Source organism: Gracilinanus agilis, chromosome 2 (genome assembly GCF_016433145.1).
Source record: "Gracilinanus agilis isolate LMUSP501 chromosome 2, AgileGrace, whole genome shotgun sequence".
NCBI lineage: Eukaryota > Metazoa > Chordata > Mammalia > Didelphimorphia > Didelphidae > Gracilinanus > Gracilinanus agilis.
The window spans coordinates 434,273,680-434,293,404 of record NC_058131.1 but is presented as its reverse complement, the minus strand read 5'-3'; the positions used below and the strand labels follow the sequence as shown (position 1 = coordinate 434,293,404).

Sequence of the window (19,725 nt, the reverse complement as noted above, 5' to 3'; positions counted from 1 at the left end):
TTAAAAATTTACTCCAAATATCACTAAGTATTTTAGAATCAGATACTGAGACACCAAACAAAGCTAAACCTGACCCATTTTCACACAATTCTATTAATTTATTTCAAACTGTCTAAATGCTGGGAAGCCTTCTAAAGGTTGTACACATATAACTAAAGTGAATTTTAAGATTCCTAAAGAACCTCTCCAAGAGTTTGATAAGATGGTAAGTTTGGAGATATATGAGTTCTCCTTTGAATATTCTCTCTTATTCTGAGTTTTATATTTGATTGTTTTTCCTTTAGACAGATAGGTTTTGTTACCATTCTAAATAAAGTACATTTATTAAAACTTAAGATATTCACAAATCACACATTATAAAAAAAGGCAGATTTTAAAAAACTTTTGCACTCTAGAGATTTTGGATATTATTCCACTGGTTGTATTCATTTATTGACCATATGTGACCTTTTGTTTAACTTTTCTTAAATGATCACTTCCTACTATTAATGGTAATGGGGGGGAAATGCTTGATTTGTTCTCAATGCACCCATTTGTGAACCTTCCTAAATACAACCCACAATAAGATGAAATAAATACACATCTTAGACCTCCATCTAAGAAAGCAGGGTTAAAGAACCTCAATTAGTCTTGCATATGGAATGATCTCATATAGATGGAGTGAGGGATGGGGAAAATGCCATTTTCTTACTTTCTTCAAAACATCTTGAAAGGGGGCAGCTGGGTAGCTCAGTGGATTGAGAGCCAGGCCTAGAGACGGGAGGTCCTAGGTTCAAATCTGGCCTCAGACACTTCCCAGCTGTGTGACCCTGGGCAAGTCACTTGACCCCCATTGCCTACCCTTACCACTCTTCCACCTGTAAGTCAATACACAGAAGTTAAGGGTTTAGAATTTAAAAAAAAAAACCATCTTGAAAGTCCTGAGTTCAAATCTAGCTTCAAACACACATTAGATATATGACCCTGGGCAAGTCACATAACCTCTGTTGCATTAATCCTCTGGAGAAGGAAATGGCAAATCACTTCAGTACTTTTGCCAAGAAAACCCCAAATGGGGTCAACGAAGAGTCAGACAAGCTTGAAAATGACTGAACAACAATACCTTAATGGATCTGTGATCCTATCAGCATGAGTATACTCTCCACAGTACAGTTTGTAAATCATGTATATCTTCTTATCCTATACAAATCTTATCTGGGGCTTTCTGAAAAATCTATTAGAGCAAGGGGTTTTTAACTTCTATTCTGTCAGGAACCACCTTCCTAAGATGATAAAGCCAATCTTTTAGTGCATAAAATAAAATACAAAGGATTACAAAGGAAGTTTATTATTATATATTAATAATATTATTATATTAAAATGTAATTATCAATAGATTTTTTAAAATAATTTCACAAATACCAGGTTAAGAAACCCTATTCAAGAATTTTTTAGTGTACTAGAGACCCTCTCTCTGGTTCTTTCATTATTTCATATATACCAGTGGAGTTCTCAAGATATCCATTTCTTATCTTTTATATTTGTTACATGACTAGCCTGCCTCTTTTTCAGTTACACATATACGTGATACTTTTTGTCTCATTTCCTTAGGAAAAAATCTTTATTTCTGCATCAAATTTCACATATCTTCTTTAATATATCACACTCTGAAAGGTTTAGAATCACAGAATATAAAATCTGGGAGGTCTAATTATAGGTATCTAGAAAAGCTTCCATCCTAACCCAAATTCTTTGAAGGAATCCTCTTTATAACGATTCTAACAAATGGTCATTCAGCCAATGATAGAGTAAATTCTCTATCATTGGCTGAATGACCGTTTCATGAAAGGGCTCATTGCTTTTGTGTTTATGTATAAAAGCTTTTATTGTTAGGAATTTTGTTCTTTTAGTTTTTTATTTAAAAATCAGCCTCTCTGGAACTTGTTTCATTGTAGCTTCATTGTCAGATGTCCTAGCTATATTCTCAAATACAAATGTATTTCCTTTTCCATACTCCTTTAGGTATCTGAAAGCTCTATCCCATCTTACAAACTACTCTTTTAGGCAACAATGCAAAATCCCTTGAAGTATTCTCCCTATGGCATTATTCAGGATTCCTCATGACCAATACAGTTAGTCAATACTCCTTTTAAATTTTAGTACTCAGAAATTAACACAATACTCTTCATCTCATCTAATCAGCATAGATTACAATAGGATTATCATCCCCTTTGTTTTAGATTCTATATTATCACTCTCTCTTTTTATTTGCAACCACAGAACCCTTTGCCTCTGGGTGAGTTTATAGTAAAAAAAAAAGCACTGTTTTGTTTTTTTTTAATGTATTACTATATAGTTCTTGTCCTTTGCTGTGCATTTGCTCTCTTAACCACAAGAAAAGGACTTAGAATAATGGAATTAAAATTGAATAGAACAAAAGAATAACTTCTAAAATATACTTAGCCCTACTAAATTTAATTTTTTATAGATTTAGACCATTTTCTATGTTGTTGAAATTTTTTAGGAAACTAATTGTCATCAAATACATGAAATGACTGCAGTTTTGTGTTATTTTGCAAATCTCAGAAATACCCTTCTATGATATCATTCAAATTTTTTTACAAAAATGCTGATCCTGAAAATAAAGCATACTTCAGGAAAAATACTAATAAATAAACTAATATCCTTGAGGGGTAAATAGTGGCTCAGTCATACCCTTTCCTCTATTAATTATGCAAATATGAACTATAAGTAGGCATAAAATCACTTTGCTTTTGTAAATTTTGTCTAGGGCAAGCCCATAGGATCAATATGTTATACTGTTAATGTGCACCCTTGTGGTCTAAATTGTAATACAGACAGTAAAATCCTAGTTTGGGATGATTTGTCAGTCTCCACTTCACCAAAGTTTAGCACTGAGAACTCCTGCAGCACTCTTTGTGATAAAGCTCTCTTGACTCTAATACTATAATTATGGCCAGCTATAATTTAATCCATAACAATAATCCTTTAGGTCTTCAGAAAGGAACTTCTGCAAGTCCAACTCTTCTGATGTTTCAAAAGGCTCCTTAATCTTTACCACCAGGAAAGTGAAAATCCAAGAACATTCTATAGTTCCAGTATCAGGCAAATGGTCTGTTTCAATAATTCCCCCTTTGTAATACGTTTTTCACCCAGTTGCTAATTTGATAGTAAAAAAATATATAAATCTAACCATTTCAGTACCATAAATCTTCTGTATTTGTATTGCTTCTATATATTGTTGGATTTAAAAATCAGTCTGGCAGTCTACTGAACTATTTCTGGCCTGGACAAGCTACCCCCAGCCCCCAAGGTTTCCCAGTACAGTCTTCCCTATCTCCCCCTATGATAAGCCTAAAACTGAAGCTATCTTATCTGATGGATATTAACCTTCTTGAGTAATGTTTGTCTATATTTGCCTGCTTAACAATATTTGCCTACTTAATGTATGTTTGCCAAATGCTTCCAGACCCCTGACCCTGAAACCCCCCTCCCCAGATGCTTACTCACCACCTATCCCTGACACTACCTTGATAATTATGTATGTACCAACCCCCTTCCCCAAACATTTCTATATAAACTCTTGGCCGAGAATTCCAAGGGGTCATTCAGGCATGCCTCTCTGCCTAGTGACCCTAGCTATTATTGCTAGTAAAGAATGAGCCTCTTCTTGCATATTGCATTGTCAGTGTGATTCTTCCTTCAGCCATGAACCTGGGTTAGGTATTAAAATTTGGGTACGACATATGGGGGCTCGTCTCTCATGGTCAGGAAAGGACCCACTGCCAGAAGAGCCAAGAGGGTGAGGAGATCTGGGGTTGAGTGGCCTGTGCATGTGGTTGTGTGATTGTGTGCTTGCATTGTATGAGGAGGGAGCCTGCCACAGGCCCCCTTCTGCATGTGTGTAGATGTGTGATTGAACTGATGGGGAAGGTGATGCCCTGGTAAGCATACAGCTAAGTGGTTCAGCTTGCCCCGCCACTCTGGGATTGATATGGAGGAACCTAAGCCAAGCTTACCAGCCACGGACATCCCTTCTACCTGTTTCTGAGAGAGGACTGGGGAAAGTACGCAGTTCCTTTTGATCCATGCGGACAAAGGTCGGAAACCCTGGGAGCAAGTGCTGTGTGTGACTGGCAGGCCATGTAGACCAATTGATCTCTCTATTCCCTTGGAGTTACTATAGTAACTGGTGAGATTCGAGGCCTCACAGGACCCCAAAGCAAAAGCTTCGAGTCCTGTCTTTGGAGTCCATCCGGTTGGTTCGAGTCCAGCTGGATTTTCTTGGGGATTGAGGCCCCCAAGTCAGGGGTTCGAGTCCCCTGAGGAAGGCCAGTGGGCGCACTGGAGGTGGGGAGGAGAGAGAGGACTGAGGCAGGATCCCCACATTAATTGTTTGGGATCTGTCTGGGCTCCCCCAGGCAAGTGAGTGTGAGTGTGCGCACCTTTGTCTTGTGTTGTCTTGGCCAGTCAGGAATCTGTCAGGTTTAAACCGTCCTTAGTTCGTCTTTTGTGTGTCCTGGTTGGGTCTGTGTCTTTGGTGTTATTTCCGTCCTTATCATGAGCCAAGGAGAGTCAAACTGGTGCTTGCTGGTTTCCCCAGCTTCAAGGCAAATTTAGAGAGGAAAACTGCAAACATTCTGAAATTCCCCTTCCCAGTCTACATTTCTAACCTCCCAGACTGGAGAAACTGTGCCACTGGGGCTGCAGACTTAACAGTTCAGACTGGAGGAACTGTGCTACTCCTGCAGTGGACAGCATTTGAATAGGGAGAGGATTCTAAATAAACCTCTCAGACCTGGTGGCAGATTTAACATCTGAATAAGAGAGGATTTGAAAGTTCAAAGTTCTTTCCTTAAGAAACACAGCCAACCTAATGAACAGCTCACTTCTAACCCCCACTGGAAAAGGATAGCAGTTTGTTTAGGTGCTACAAGAAACATTTTGTTAGAAAGCACAGCCAAAGAGAGACAGGGTAGGTCAATCAGAGTGTAAAGCACAGGGAAAGTTAGGGGACAAGGAAGTCAGCTCAGCCAATCAGATGGCTGGTCACTGTACTGAGTACCCTCAGTTGAAGGGGCAGTGTGCTGCAACTGTTTTAATGAGCTTTCTCACAGCAAGTATTTTCTTTTTAACCATGGATCCTAAAGAACTGATTTTTTTCCTTTTAAAGTATGCTTGTCATAAGGTTGTATATTTCTGTTTATTGTTGTCTTTGTCACAGTCTCGTCTCTATGTATTCTTAAATTGGATATTACAAAAAAAAAAAAGAAAAAAAGAGGGGGAGTTGAAAGATTGAACTTCCCACAGTCAAAAATCCTCAGCAGAGGACAAAAGAAAATATCTGTTAAATGATTTTTCCTCTTTCTTCCTTTGGATGGGCCCCCAAAGGAGTGAAAAAGAGAAAAATTCAGAGCAGAAAAGGGAGATTTTACTCCACAATTGGAAGCATTTTCACTTAAGATCTGATTTTAAGGGTTGAGGATTGCTAATGATGTTGATATGGTACAATGTAATTTTATTTATTATGGTAACTGTCAGTCAAATGTGAAATATTAACCAGATTTTATTGAGCACAAAAACTCATGGTTAGAAGTTTGTTAAGCCTTGGTTTCAGTGAATTGAGAATTGTCTAAATGTGGTTAATAGCCATTCTGACACAGAGAGGAAATGTTTATTCTATAAGGTCAAAAATTGTATGGCTACTTTATAGATGTAAAAGTCATTCAGAAAAAGTTGTAATATTATTATTGAGAACTTATTCTAGAATTTAAACTTGGGATTTTAAAATGAGATGTTCTTTTAATGTATGTGCTGTCAGAACTAGCAACATGTAATCAAATGATACACAAGAAGTTTTTAAAGTGGTTAATCTGTGCATGGGTTTTAATAATACAGGTACTGAAAATTTGGTAAAAATGTGTGCAATGTATAAGAAGGAATTTGTGAGCTAGAGATTAACATGCATTTAGACTCAAATTGCTAGAAAGCAATGATAAATGAATACAAAATATGTATGCATTTGGACTATAAAGAGAATTAAGTTTTTCCACCTGAATAGATTAAGGTTGTATGATGTGCAAACTGTATGAAATTAACAAAGAGAAAATTTGGCCAGCCCAGGAAGCTAATAGGGTTACATGCAATTAAACATAGTACCTTTCCGCTTTTTGTAATAATGGTAAAGGAAGAGAAGCCAGAGGAAATAAGAGTAATTGATAAAGAAATAATAGGTGTGAACTCTAGAACAAATGGTAAATCAGAATAATATTGATGGAATTTAATCAGTTATGTAAGCAATGCTTTGAGGTAAAAGGAAACTCAACTAGAGGTTCTATTCTGTTTAAACAGAGGTCTGAAAGGAATAAAAGTAAATGGCTTTGAAATTCAGTTATTTACATACTGAAAGATTGCTAAAGGACTTAAAGTTATTTGGAAGTTGTGGAGTTCAAACTAAAGTTTGTTGAAAATAATTTATTATGAAGATTTTGGTACATGCTAAATTTTAAATTGTAGGTGATCTCACTTGGTAAAGAGAGATAAGAAAGAAGGTTGTTAAGTCATAAAAACCTAAATCAAGCCAGGCAGCCTTAGGGTAAATTGCTCATAAACCCATCCTTGCAAACAGGAAGGAAAAGAAAGAAATACTTTTAATTTTTGATTACTTTGATACTTAGGAACTGATATAGCAACACAGTACATAAATAAGATCTTAAAGAGTTTAAAGATGAGTATATTTTAATTGTATACTTCAGAGTTTTAAAGCGATGTTCAAGCAAGTAAAAGCTGATAGAAAAGTCATGGACATCTTGTAAAACAGGTTCTTTTTTTAGCAGTACAGTTGTTATGGGGGTGCTAATGGTGAACCCCTGGGTTCGGGAAGGAGGCCCTTCTCAGGAATGAGAGGACTCCAAGCTTAGCTTAGAAGTATCCTTTTCAAAGAGTGTGGACATGACTCCTTGCACTCAGGCATTTAGTGAGTGGGGCGGTCTGTCTGAAATCCTCTGGGCTTAGGCTATCAAGGTATGGCCAGAGGTGTATCTGTTTAAATTGATCAAAAATATTTTTTTAGGTTTAAAGTTATCATAAATGGTTTTTCATCTCAGTGTATTAAAATTGACTAACTTCATTATTAAATTTGACTCCCTGGTCTTGAAAATAGATAAGCAGCCTGCTGGTCAAAAGGCTTTCTTTAAGGTTTATAGTGCTTAAAAGGTTTCAAATCTTGTAATTGAAAATAGACCCTGTAATACTACATGCTTTATGATATTCCTTTAAGTATGACTTTTATGTAAATTGTTGCTAAAACATGTGCTTTAAGTGTTGTTTGAATGTAAGCAAAAGCTCATTGTAAACCTGACTGTACCATGGGTTTTGTTCAATACTCAGTGGTTACTTCAGTTTACCAATTTGTACTATGAACTGAATCTTATAATGAGCACTATGCTAAAGTTACAGTGTCTCAATTCTTGGGAGTTATTGATTAGCATTTGAAGGGATACCAAATGGTATGTTTATTTTTGTGATGAGTCAGAGAAAGTGAAGAGGTAAGGTGTGTTGTGTTTGAATACAGAAGAAAGAGAGACTTGGATGTCCTGAGTATGCAGATTTGTGATGGGTAAATGGAAGTTGTGTTCTGCTTTTTAAGCAGAGGGTTTGAGGGGAAAAAGAGAAAGGAAGGAGAGAGAAGGAGAGATGAAAGAGAACAGATAGGGAGGTGAAAGAGAATAGATAGATGTTCTACTCTTTTAATTGGATCCCTGACCTAGGGATAATTTCTAAAGTTAGTGTATATGGTGTTGGGAAAATCATAAATAGTTCTGGAATTTCTCTTGAAAGTTACACTGAAGAGATTCCTGTATGGCTTATCTTAGTCTTTCAGATGGCCTAGGTACAGGAGACAATACAGCCCTGATTTATATTTACTGTGAAGCTACTCAGTCCAGCACTCCTTGTTCCTTAATTCAGGTTTTGTGACTAAAGTGTGATATGTTAATTATTGCCGAAGTATGTAAGAATAACTGAGTGATCAGCCTGGTAGGGAGGTAAAAGGCTTGTTTGAGGGTATGGAAATTGTTTCCAGAATGCTGCTTAGCAGAATTTTTCTGAGTTGTAATGGGAAAGACTTGTCTTTTAAGGAAGGAAAAGGCTTCTGGGATCCAGTAGTGATATAGTGCAAAAGACAGAGAATATTCTGTGATGGTTAGAGAGGCAATTCTAGGGCTCAACCTGGACTGGACCTCTTCTGATCATCTAGGCTACTAATCCTTGAGTGACAAGAATGGCCTGAGTCAGTGGCAGCTTTGGCCTATGAATGGAGCCCCTCATTATGTGTCCCTTGGGACGTGAGAAAATGCTTTTCCTATCTGCCTTCCCTTTTGGAGCAAGTTCCCATAATCAGCACTTAATGCAAGTTATAAAATTAATGTTTCCATCTCCCCAAATAATTATTAGATTAATATTATTAAAATTATTAGATTAATAATTGGAAAACTATCAAATTGTTAGGGAACACACTTTGAGAAGTAGGTGAAGTTTAGTGATAGATGACTTGTAGCTTGAAGCCTTAATTTACCACAGCTGAAGTTCAGATCTTGACCCTAGAAATAACCCAGGGCTTTCTGGATTTCCTCCAGGATCTGGGATAAAGAAATTTATCTGTAAAGTGTTGTTATTCAAGTAGTTATAGATGCCATATTAATGTGGGCCTTACGAAAGGATATTTTTTAACAGAAACATCACATGCCAGCTCTGCAAACAACTTAGGGATCAAATTTCCTAAAAGGTTTAATTCCTGTCAGAGGATGATTTCTGGGGATAAAATCTGTTGGCTAAGATACCCAAATGTTAATGTTTAATATCAGTTTCTATTGTACTAATTTTCTTTCTTTGTATCTGGTGTTCTAGTTTTTGCCCCAGTCCTGGGTTCTATACTTCTGCCTTAGGGATGGATGCTCCCCTTTTGACCTGTCTGTCAGTCTGGGGAAACAGTCTCTGATCTCCAAGCCTTCAGGACCCTGGCATTCGCTGCAGAGGTGCCTCTGAAGACCCTGTGCCCACAGCTCCTCCTTCTGTTCCCCCTCTCAGAGATTCTACGCCCCTTCTCAGCTTGAAGAAGCTACAGAAGATGGAAACCATCGACCCTCTTCCCTTAGACATTTGGAGGAGGAGAGGGGAGATGGCATGGGACATTGTGGGACATTGTACCCCAGAGTCAGCATAGAACATTGTACCTCCATAGTGAAAAAGTTGTTTTGGTTTTTTTTCAGGAAAACTATAGGCAGGAAAATCCCTTTGCTTCCACTATGTACCCTTCCCCTTATTCTTAACTGCCTAGCAGCTTTTGTAAAGGAATGAATTAACACCGTTTAGCTTATGGTCCTGCATCAGTATTGCCTGACAACCCTCACCCTTGATACGGCGTGTGCTGTCACCAATCTTTAAAGGACCACCTGAGGATGATTCCTCAGGATCAAAAGAAAAAGAAGGGAATGTTGGATTTAAAAATCAGTCTGGCAGTCTACTGAACTATTTCTGGCCTGGACAAGCTACCCCCAGCCCCCAAGGTTTCCCAGTACAGTCTTCCTTATCTCCCCCTATCATAAACCTAAAACTGAAGCTATCTTATCTGATGGATACTAACCTTCTTGAGGAATGTTTGTCTATGTTTGCCTGCTTAACAATATTTGCCTACTTAATGTATGTTTGCCAAATGCTTCCTGACCCCTGACCCTGAAACCCCCCTCCCCAGATGCTTACTCACCACCTATCCCTGACACTACCTTGATAATTATGTATGTACCAACCCCCTTCCCCAAACATTTCTATATAAACTCTTGGCTGAGAATTCCAAGGGGTCATTCAGGCATGCCTCTCTGCCTAGTGACCCTAGCTATTATTGCTAGTAAAGAATGAGCCTCTTCTTGCATATTGCATTGTCAGTGTGATTCTTCCTTCAGCCATGAACCTGGGTTAGGTATTAAAATTTGGGGACAACAATATCTGTATTGCTTCTAGGCAAAAAAATTAAAAATTCTCATTCAAAAATGTAGAACCCTACATAATATAGCATTCACTTATCTCTCCAGTCTTATTTCCTATTGCTCTTCATGTACTCTCTACTCCAACCAAACTGACTGGCTGTCTCTATCACAAACCTTCTGCATGTCATGACATCTCCCGCTGCTGGCCCAGTGCACAGGTGGTCCCCACATCTAGAATGCACTCTCTCTTATCTTTACTTCTTGGAATCTCTAGCTTCCTTTTTGAAGCCCACTTCAAGTGCCACTTCCTAGCAAAGACTTTCTTGACACCTATCTTACAATCCCTGCCAATTTTTAGCACTTTCTCCTTGAAATTACTTTGTATTTACTTATCTATATATCTCCAAATACATAATCGTATGTTATACTTATGCTCAAGAATATAAAGAGTTCAGTAATATCTCCTAGACTGTTGTCAGTGTGGAATCTAGACAGCCCCAAACCTGTAGCCTACTAAGATCTGATGAGCCCCAAGTTTTAGGGTTAGCTTGTAAGTTGGAGACCCTGAAGCTTGGACTTGTTCCCAGTTACTGTGAGAAACCACCCTGAAGGGAATCAGGGCTAGCAGTTTCAGACTGAATAATGGACCCTAAGGTAAATTACAATCCCTGTCAGGTAAGGCAAAGCAAATGCCAAGTACTCTTTTTTGTCTTAGGTAGTCTCCCCCATTATATCAGAGTCCCTTTCCCAGCAAGACACACCTAGGCAGGGAGCATTCTTTTAATATCCATTGTAAATAGTCCCTTCCCTTACTCCCTCACTATGATTTCTTTCCCAAGCTTGATTATATCCTGTCAGTATAGTTTGAAGATTCCCATTTTCTTGTAGTTATGGTAATGTCCATCATCTTTCTCTGTCCCTGGATCCCCCAAATGGTATATAGGTCCCCCAAATTCTTTTGTTCCTTGAAGTTGTCAATCTAACACATTTGGCTCTCCCAGGGGTCAGTGACCAGAGCAACCAGGGTCTTGGGACTCTTGAGTGGGTGTGTAGCACACAGCTCTGTGTGGAGGTCTTGAGGAAAGCACTAAACGCCTTTCCTTAATTAAAGAGTTGTTTTTCTGACTATTTAATAGTTCTGTGTGTTTTTTCCCAGTTAACACTATCATAACTAGATTCCTTGAAGGGTGTAATGAATAATCTATTCTTTATTCACTTTTAAAAATTCTCTCTAGTATTTCAACAGAAATGAAAGAAATGTGCCTGCTGAAAAAGAAATTCATCTAGGTTAGACTTACATCCATGATATATTCTGAATTCATTCTTTTGATTTATCATTAATACATACCAACAAAGGTGCATCCATCAGTTTGAGAAATCGATGAATATTTAATATAGTCAAAGGCTGTTCTAATAGAGTCTTTTGGCACTTCTGAGTCAAGTCCAAGACAAGTTTACAGTGAAAGAAGAAAAGACTTCCAGATATCATGTCAGAATTTTCCACCCTACTAAGGAAAGACATATAGATAAACATAATAAGTGTCAAAGACTTGAGATACCTCTGTGTGTGTGTTTAAAGGATCTATGATTTCAAGTGTATAGATACTTTTATGCTTCCATATCTTCTATGTTCTGCAACTCATGTCTTTTACTAAATCATTAACAAAAACAATAAATATATGATCCTCCTTAATAGTTAACAAATATCTTCCTTTTCTCCAAAAATCATTTTTACCAAATGAGTATAATCAAAATGGATTTTGTTAAAAAGCCTAAAACTTCTTTTAAAAAATTAGCATTTTTTAAAATTACACTATTCCTTACCATGGAGGGAAATCTGATGTATAAATGAAATCTTACAAAAGATAAGTTTCTAAATTTATCAATGAAATAAGAGGTTTATATTTTTAAAGGAACAGTATCACTTTCTAGATTATTTTCAAACATAGTTATATTTTCATAATAAATAAAAGTATGTAATGAAGTATAAATAAACTTAAAACTCAGTATGTTTTGGAAGAACAAACCATCAGATACTATGTGGCTAAGACATATACTAAGTAATGTCTATCTTAAATATGGCAGAATTTACCAACTACTGATTCCCTTCAAGTTTAATAGTTCATTAGAATATAAAAATAAAATATCTCAAAGTAGAAAAGTATTCCTCAAAATAAAAATATCAAAAAGTTAACAATTCCTCACAGGGTTTAATAATCCTCTACTGAACTATACCCAAAATTAAGTTTTTCTGCTATTACAATATGTAATAGATATCTGAACCAAGCCAGAGGCCAGACTGGGTTAGGAGGGGTGGGACATATTATTAATAGAGACAGAGATTAGATACCACCCTCTTTCTCTTTCCCTCTTCCTCAGGCTGGTTCTCTTCCTGTCCTCTTCCTGTTCTTAATATCTCTTTCCGTCTTTCTCATCTTTCCCTTAATTCATCATAATAGGGATTTATTGTTTTATATTTTTTCAATATATTTTATGTTTCTAATTCTTAAATTCTCCCCACCAACTACGCCCCTGCCAAAATCAAATAAGGTGACCCCTTTAACCCTAATTTCATCAAAATTGATTTTTATTTAGCATGTGATCTTGGACTAATTTGTACCCCCTCCTTCACTCTGAATCAGTTCCCAGCTTTTTTTTAAAGTTTTCAGATGCTATTCTAAAATTTAAGTTGAAATTATTTAACTATTAAAAACTTTTGGTAATTCCTAACACTCAAAAAATTGTAGTAATTGTTTACTTTCTAGTAGCATCTCTCAAAACCATGAAATTTGAATGATTTTTTTAAAGATATTTTTCAAGAATTAAAAAGTACTAAGTTGCTATGTAAGAAAAAAAGATTGGACTTATAATCAGAAAACTCGGGTTATTTTAGATAAGTCACAACCTCAATAAGCCTCAATTCTCATATTTATAAAATGGGAATAATAATGCTTTTAATATCTATTCCACAGGATATTATAAGAAAATCTTTGCAAACTATAAATCATTTTGTGAATATGAGATACTATTATTTTATACATTGCTTATTTTGTCATTAAAATATAACCTGTTTGAACAATGATACATGTATAACCCAGTGGAATTGCTTGTAAACTCTGGGAGGGGGTAAGGAAGAGGGGAGGAAAAGAAACATGAATCATGTAACCATGGGAAAATATTCTAAATAAATTTAATTAACTAAAAAAATATAACCTAGACTAGAAGATAAATGTTAATGAGAAAACATTCTATGAAAATTATAAATATAGAATAAGACTTACAGCAGAATAGTAGTTTAACAATTATTTAAAGGCTTTCTAGGAGATTGGAAGAATCTGTCAGTCTCTGGTATCCCTGTTAGGCCATTCAGGTCAAGTATTTCAGTAAACTTTACTTGGATGCTTAGTCTATTGCCTTGATTATCCAGCTAGAACAGTGTCTTACCAAAAATATTTTCTTTATTGGGATAGGGGAAATTTAATTTATTATTACCATTATGTTGTTTAAATGTTTTATATATTTCAATACAGCCGATATCAGAAAGAAAAAAGATTTCAATTCCTTTCATACATTTATCTCAAAAGAAGAAACCCAGAGTTTCCATTTAAATATTTATTTTCAGTTATTATATTCATTTTAAGTAAATAAATGTTTAACATTTTGGAAGGTATTTCCTATACATACCCAATTCTTTCCAAAAGGGCAGTTTCTGTAGTTAATACAAACTGGTATGCAGTACCATATACAAAGACAGTTTCCATTACTGCCCTATGTTCTGAAAAAGATGAGGAAAAGGAAAGTGAGTTTATGTATCCAAAGAAGAAATGGAATTAAAAAAAAAAAACAACACTTTTAGAGGCAGCATGAAATAGTAAAGAGAGGTAGACTTCATGTTAGGAAGCCCTGAATTCAAGTACTGCCTCTGCCTTAAACATGTAATGATGATGTGAGTCTTAACCTCTCTATTTCGATCTACTCCATGAATGTAAGCTGAACAAATCATGGGAATAAATAGACTTTTCTTAACACAGAATTTACCTAAATTCAAGAGTAAACATTATATGTAATAGAGAAAAGTTAGAGGTCTTTGCAATATGATTGGAGGTCAAACAAGGATATCTATTATTTGGATGCTGCTACTTACCATGAAGGAGTGGAGGAAGAAAGAGAAGGAGATGAAGGACAAGGAGAAGAAAGGAAGAAAAGGAGGAGAAGAAGAAAAATGAGGAGAAGAAATTAAGGGAATAAGCATAGACAAAAAGAAAACACTTTATTTCTTTTTTTTTTAGATCATTTGATTATGGATTTAGGAAATCAAATCCTAAATAGTCAACTAAAAATTAATTGAAATAATTACACTAAATAACACTACACCAAAGTTGAGGAGAGAAATCTATAGACATTAATGGCATTCTTATGTCCAAAAAAAAATAGGAAGAACTAATAATTTAAAATGTATTAAAACACCTAGGAAAGTACTTTATTTGAAGCCATAAAGATAGACTTAAATAATTCTAGAAACACCAATTTTTTATTGGTTTATTGGGTCAATATGATAAAAGTGGTGATACTGTCTAAGTAATTCTACTTTATCAGTGCTATGCCAAAATATCAAAAGAATCTTTTTTAGAGCCAGAAAAAATAATTCCAAAATTCATGTAGAGAAATAAGGGTCAAAAATCTCAAGAATCTCAGTTTTTAAAAGTGAGAAGAGGATCTCACCAGTACCATATTTCAAACTCCACTATGAAGCATTAATCTTTATAATTATTTGGTCCTGGTTTAAAAACTGAGAGGCAGAGAGAGACAGAGTCAAAGAGAGAGATATTGATCAGTGGAACAGATTAGATACATAACAAACGGAAGAAAACAAACACAGGAATACTGTTTGATAAACCAAAAAATCATAGTTATTGGGGGAAGGATTCACTATTTGACAAAAATTTTTGGGAAAAAAACCTTCTGATTTGGTCTCTGCCAGAAATTGTCTATAATAAGGCATTCACACCACATAAGATAAGTTCCAAATACATACATGACTTAGTTGGTTTTTTTAATCATATCATAAATAACATAGAAGGAAGAAATTACTTTTCAGATCTATAGATAACAGAAGAGTTCATGATTAAACAAAGGATAGAGAATTATACAAGATAAAATGGATAATTTTGATTATACAAAATTAACAAGTGTTTGCACAAATTAACCACTATAAAAATTAGAAGAGAAACAGGTAACTGAAAAAATAACTTTCTGACAATTTCTTCTTATAAAGTCTAATTTCCAAGATATATAAGAAAATTATTCAAATTTATAAGACTGAGTCATTCCTCCATGGAGAACTGTCCAAAAGATATGAATAGACAATTTTCAAAGGAAGAAATCTGAGCTATCAATAATCATATTTTAAAATGCTCTAATCAATAATAGAGAAATGAAATTTAAAAGTAACTTTAATGGGGCAGCTAGGTTGCTCAGTAGGCAAATAGCTAGGCCTGGAAACTTGAAGACCTGGGTTCAAATATGGCCTAATATTTGACCATACACACTGTGTGACCTTGGGTAAGTCACTTAACCCCAACTGTGTAGCCCTACCACTCTTCTGCCTTGGAACTGATACTTAGTATCAATTCTAAGACAGAAGGTAAGGTTTTTTTGTTTTGTTTTGTTTTGAAGGAAGATTCCATTTTAAACCTACAAGACTGGTAAAGATGACAAAAGAGAAAAGTGACAAATGTTAGTGAAGTTGGGAAGGGAGGAGTGAGAGGAAGGGGAAGGTACACTAATGCATTGTTGGAACAATTCTGGAAAGCAAGTTGGAACTATGCCTCTTGATTTACTGATATGTGCATACTCTGATGTTCAATATCACTACTTAAAGAGATCAACAAGATCTACATTGAACTTTAATGAGATCAAATAAATGGAAAAAGGATTTATGTATACAAAAATATTTATAGTAGTTCTTTACAAGGTAAGCAGAAATTGAAAAACTAAGGCAATGTCCTATTGGGAAATGACTAAACAAATTGTGATACATTGATATTATGGGATATTATTGTGCAATAAGAAATTATGAAATCAATTATTTTGGAAGAAACTGAAAGACCTTTAATGAATTAATATTGAATGAGGTGAGCAGAACTACAATTTCTACAACAATTACATTATTGAGAAAAACAATGTGAAAGATGTTAGTACTCTGATAATGTAATGATTAACCCTGAATCCAAAAGAATACACTCGGAGCACATATAACAGCAACACCAAACTTAAGTGGCAACTGCAGCAGCTGCTTTGAGAGCTCTCAGTCCAAATCAAAAAAGGGATTGAAAGGAAAAATTGGTCAGAAAGATATTACAAGTTACCCCTATGCTAGTACTGGGTTTAGGACCAGGCATTCCAACATCTACTATGGATAGCAGTTCTAGGGAGAAGAGGAACACTTGTGGTCAAAAAGGAGCAGGGATCCTGGTGGCAGATCCAGGGTAGAGAAGAATGTGATGGCTCTTGTTTACAAAGGAGGGTAAGGATAAGCGAGCACAGACCAGGAGAGCACTGAGTATATATCTCCATGGATCACATTACCTTGGAAGCACTGAAAACTTGCAGACCCCTAGAACCACTTCTAAACACAGTAGAGAGAAAAAACCCTGAACCTTTAAACAATGAACTCTTCCTTCCATTATACACTGTTACCACAATGACACACCAAAAAATCAAAAGTAAATGTAACAAAATCATAAAGATCAAATGAGACTCAAATGAAGAGATACATGTCCACAAGTGTAACACACTTATTACATTTTGGGGGAATTTTTCTTCTCTAAAAAAAATACTGTCATGGGATGGATGTCAGGTGGGGGAGGGGAAGGATACATGGGTTATCATTGTGGTGTAAGAATCAGGGTCCATATTGTGTAAATGGAATTAGTTCCAGCTCATTCCTAGTTAGACTCGTACTTAACCTAGACATAGAAATGACGTCACCCTCACCTTCCTTAGTGGGGAGGGGAGACAAGTTACTCACACGTGACAATAAGTAACAAATCAAGAATAAGGGACTGCCCTTTGGGCAGTCCAAATCAATGTAGAGACTGCCATTTGTCCATTTGAATTAGAGGTGGACCCACGGGAAGTGACGAAGGACACTATCTCTTTAAGTATGTTGGTTACTTCCTGTGGAGGCAGTTCCCCCTCTGAACTTGGTGCTGAAGCATCTCCTGAGACCACAGAACGCTTACACTCTGTATTGTCACGTGGGTAAGTTAGGCTGACTTCCTTGGTCTAGCTGGGCCGCTTCCAAACTCTGCCTATCTGGTTGCTGGGCCTTGAGGCTTGCAGCTTCATTTATTTAGCCTTTTAACCTTCTCTCTCGTCCAGGCCTGGTAGTCCAGGCCTGACCAGGCCTGGACTAGCCTTTCCCTTTCTCTTTATTCCTATACTTTTACCTTCCTGATTGTAAAATAAACTTGCCTCAACCCGATGCTGACTTGGGTCTGATTTAATTACGGAATCAACCTGAATTGTTGATTCCTGGTGGCCATGTTTTAAATATATATATATAAAATACCTAAATTTTCCCTCTTACAATGGCTGAAACTTTGAGAAATGCTGGATTAGATCATTGGTCCTTAGCCTTTTATAGTAGAAAATTTTAATATTAAAATTTTTATAGACCTCCACATGATAGTAGTTGTACTTATTTGTGTCCATTAGTACAACCTATATGCATGTAAAATATATTATTCATCAAGTTTACCTAAGGGACATTTGAGTATTTATTAAACTGAATTAATTAACAAGCAAGACACTTGCAATCCATTGCCACCCAGCTTCTGGTAAGGATTCAGCATACTCATTGCTTTTATAGCTCTCTAATTCTTTAAATTCTGTACTTTCAAGGATCTTTTATTTTGCTAGCAGGCTTAGATCTTCCACGAATGCAAATCACATTCCCTCTATGTCTTAGTAGATAGTTTTGATTAGTTTTTGTGAAAAAAATCAACATCTTGCTGCCAATATTCTGGTAATGACTTTCAAAAGTAGCTAAACTTTGAAGGGATGGGGTAAGAATTATGTACATATACTTATGGAATGGAACACACACACATATAGATGCATTTGCATATTTGTACCTTTATCTATTATTTAAAGTCTACATTAAAAATATTTCCTGCTTGGTAAAATCTCCAAGACTTTGTGTGTTCCTATCTTACTTTTGAGACCAAAGGTCATCTTTACACCACGAAGAGGTATTAGGTTGGAACTTTAGTAAAGTTCATAGTAAACTATTTTTTTAATGTGCTTCATTATTATTTCTTGCCTAGGTTATTTACCTTTTGCTTAGTTTTTTTAAAAAGGCAACATGACTACTTGTAAATATTTATTACATACAAATTCTGGTTTTGTCATTAAAAAAAAAAACCTGTTCAATCTGCAATGGAAAAAACCACTGAGGCAGAACTCTAAGCCAATAGTGACTTATTAAAAGGACCTGGCCCCCTTTAATGAATGAAACCTCAGATCTTCCTCAAGTCCCTTGCTCCCCAGTACTTAAGGTCTCAGACAGTCCAAATGGTGCACCACAAAATACAAATTCTCATTGGTGGCTACATAGTCACATTGGTAGTCTCAAGGCAACAGCAGGCAGATCTCCATTCAAACCCTAGCAACAGACAGAAATTGAGCAATTGAGCAGGCAGAATCCCCCACCCAAAATGGACTGAAGAACAGAACTTTTTAACCTGGGGTCTGTGGACTATAAAAAACAAACAAACAACAACACTATTTTGAGAAATATATTTCAGTACAACTGATTTTCTGTGTATTTGATATGTATTTAAAAACATCTTCTGAAAAGAGATCCATAGACTTTATCAGACTGCCAAAGGGATCCATGACAAAGAACAAAAAAAGGAAAAGAATAAATATATTGGTAAGCTTTCCTTACCTGAGGGGGCAAAAAGACAGTAAGTAAACAATAGGGTCCCCAGAACCTTAGAGACATTAAGTCATGTTATCTAACCTAAAGTGATATTGCAAGCAACCCTCCATCAAGTCTCTCTGAACTAACATGTTTTCATTTACTGCATAAAATTAAATATACTAGCTTTACTTTTGTGAATATTACATTAATATTTTATTTGAAACACATCGTGAATAGATATTACATATAATGTACCTATAGGATTGTACGAGTAGCACCAATTGATTTGAGGAAGTTTAAACACTTGAATTAAGCTAAGCCTATCTCTGACAAATCTGGTGCATTGTAATAAAAAGAGATTCATCACATAACACCTATTTAACAGTTAACAAAGAGATTTACTTAGTGATATAAAGGAAGGTATATTCAGCAAGCAGCATTAACTAAGTTGGGTGAAGCTTTCCTTTCTCTATGTTGGCTATGTGGGGCTATCAGTCAAATGCCTGAAGAACTGCTTATTCTTCACATATTAGCTTTTGTACCCAGGTCAGCGGGATGCTATATCAAAGGTATGAGCTTTGGTCTCACTGGCCAATTAAGTCTCCAGGATGAAATTAATGCCTGTTAATAAAATCAGCCCATACTACATAGCAGATATTGCTCCTACCATATCATACCTCTTCTATCACTTTGTGTTAGGGCTAATATTAGACAACTCTAAACTCAGGATGAGAGCAGCCTAGCATAGATGGTACTGTAAGAGGAAAAGAAAAACTAAAATAGGTAGTTCTCCCTTCCCCAACCTTGACTGCC

At 35.9% G+C, this 19,725-nt stretch overlaps 1 protein-coding gene across 1 annotated transcript in view; it reads right to left on the bottom strand.

The window, feature by feature from the left end:
• The window catches only part of TXNDC16 (thioredoxin domain containing 16), a 122,120-nt gene that overhangs the window by 71,755 nt on the left and 30,640 nt on the right, over positions 1-19,725 (bottom strand). The window contains exons 8-9 of the mRNA XM_044664718.1: positions 13,668-13,758; positions 11,332-11,491 (exon numbers count right to left, since the gene is read on the bottom strand). Coding sequence (XP_044520653.1) covers positions 11,332-11,491; positions 13,668-13,758 — 251 coding nt within the window. The remainder of the gene's footprint in view (positions 1-11,331; positions 11,492-13,667; positions 13,759-19,725) is intronic.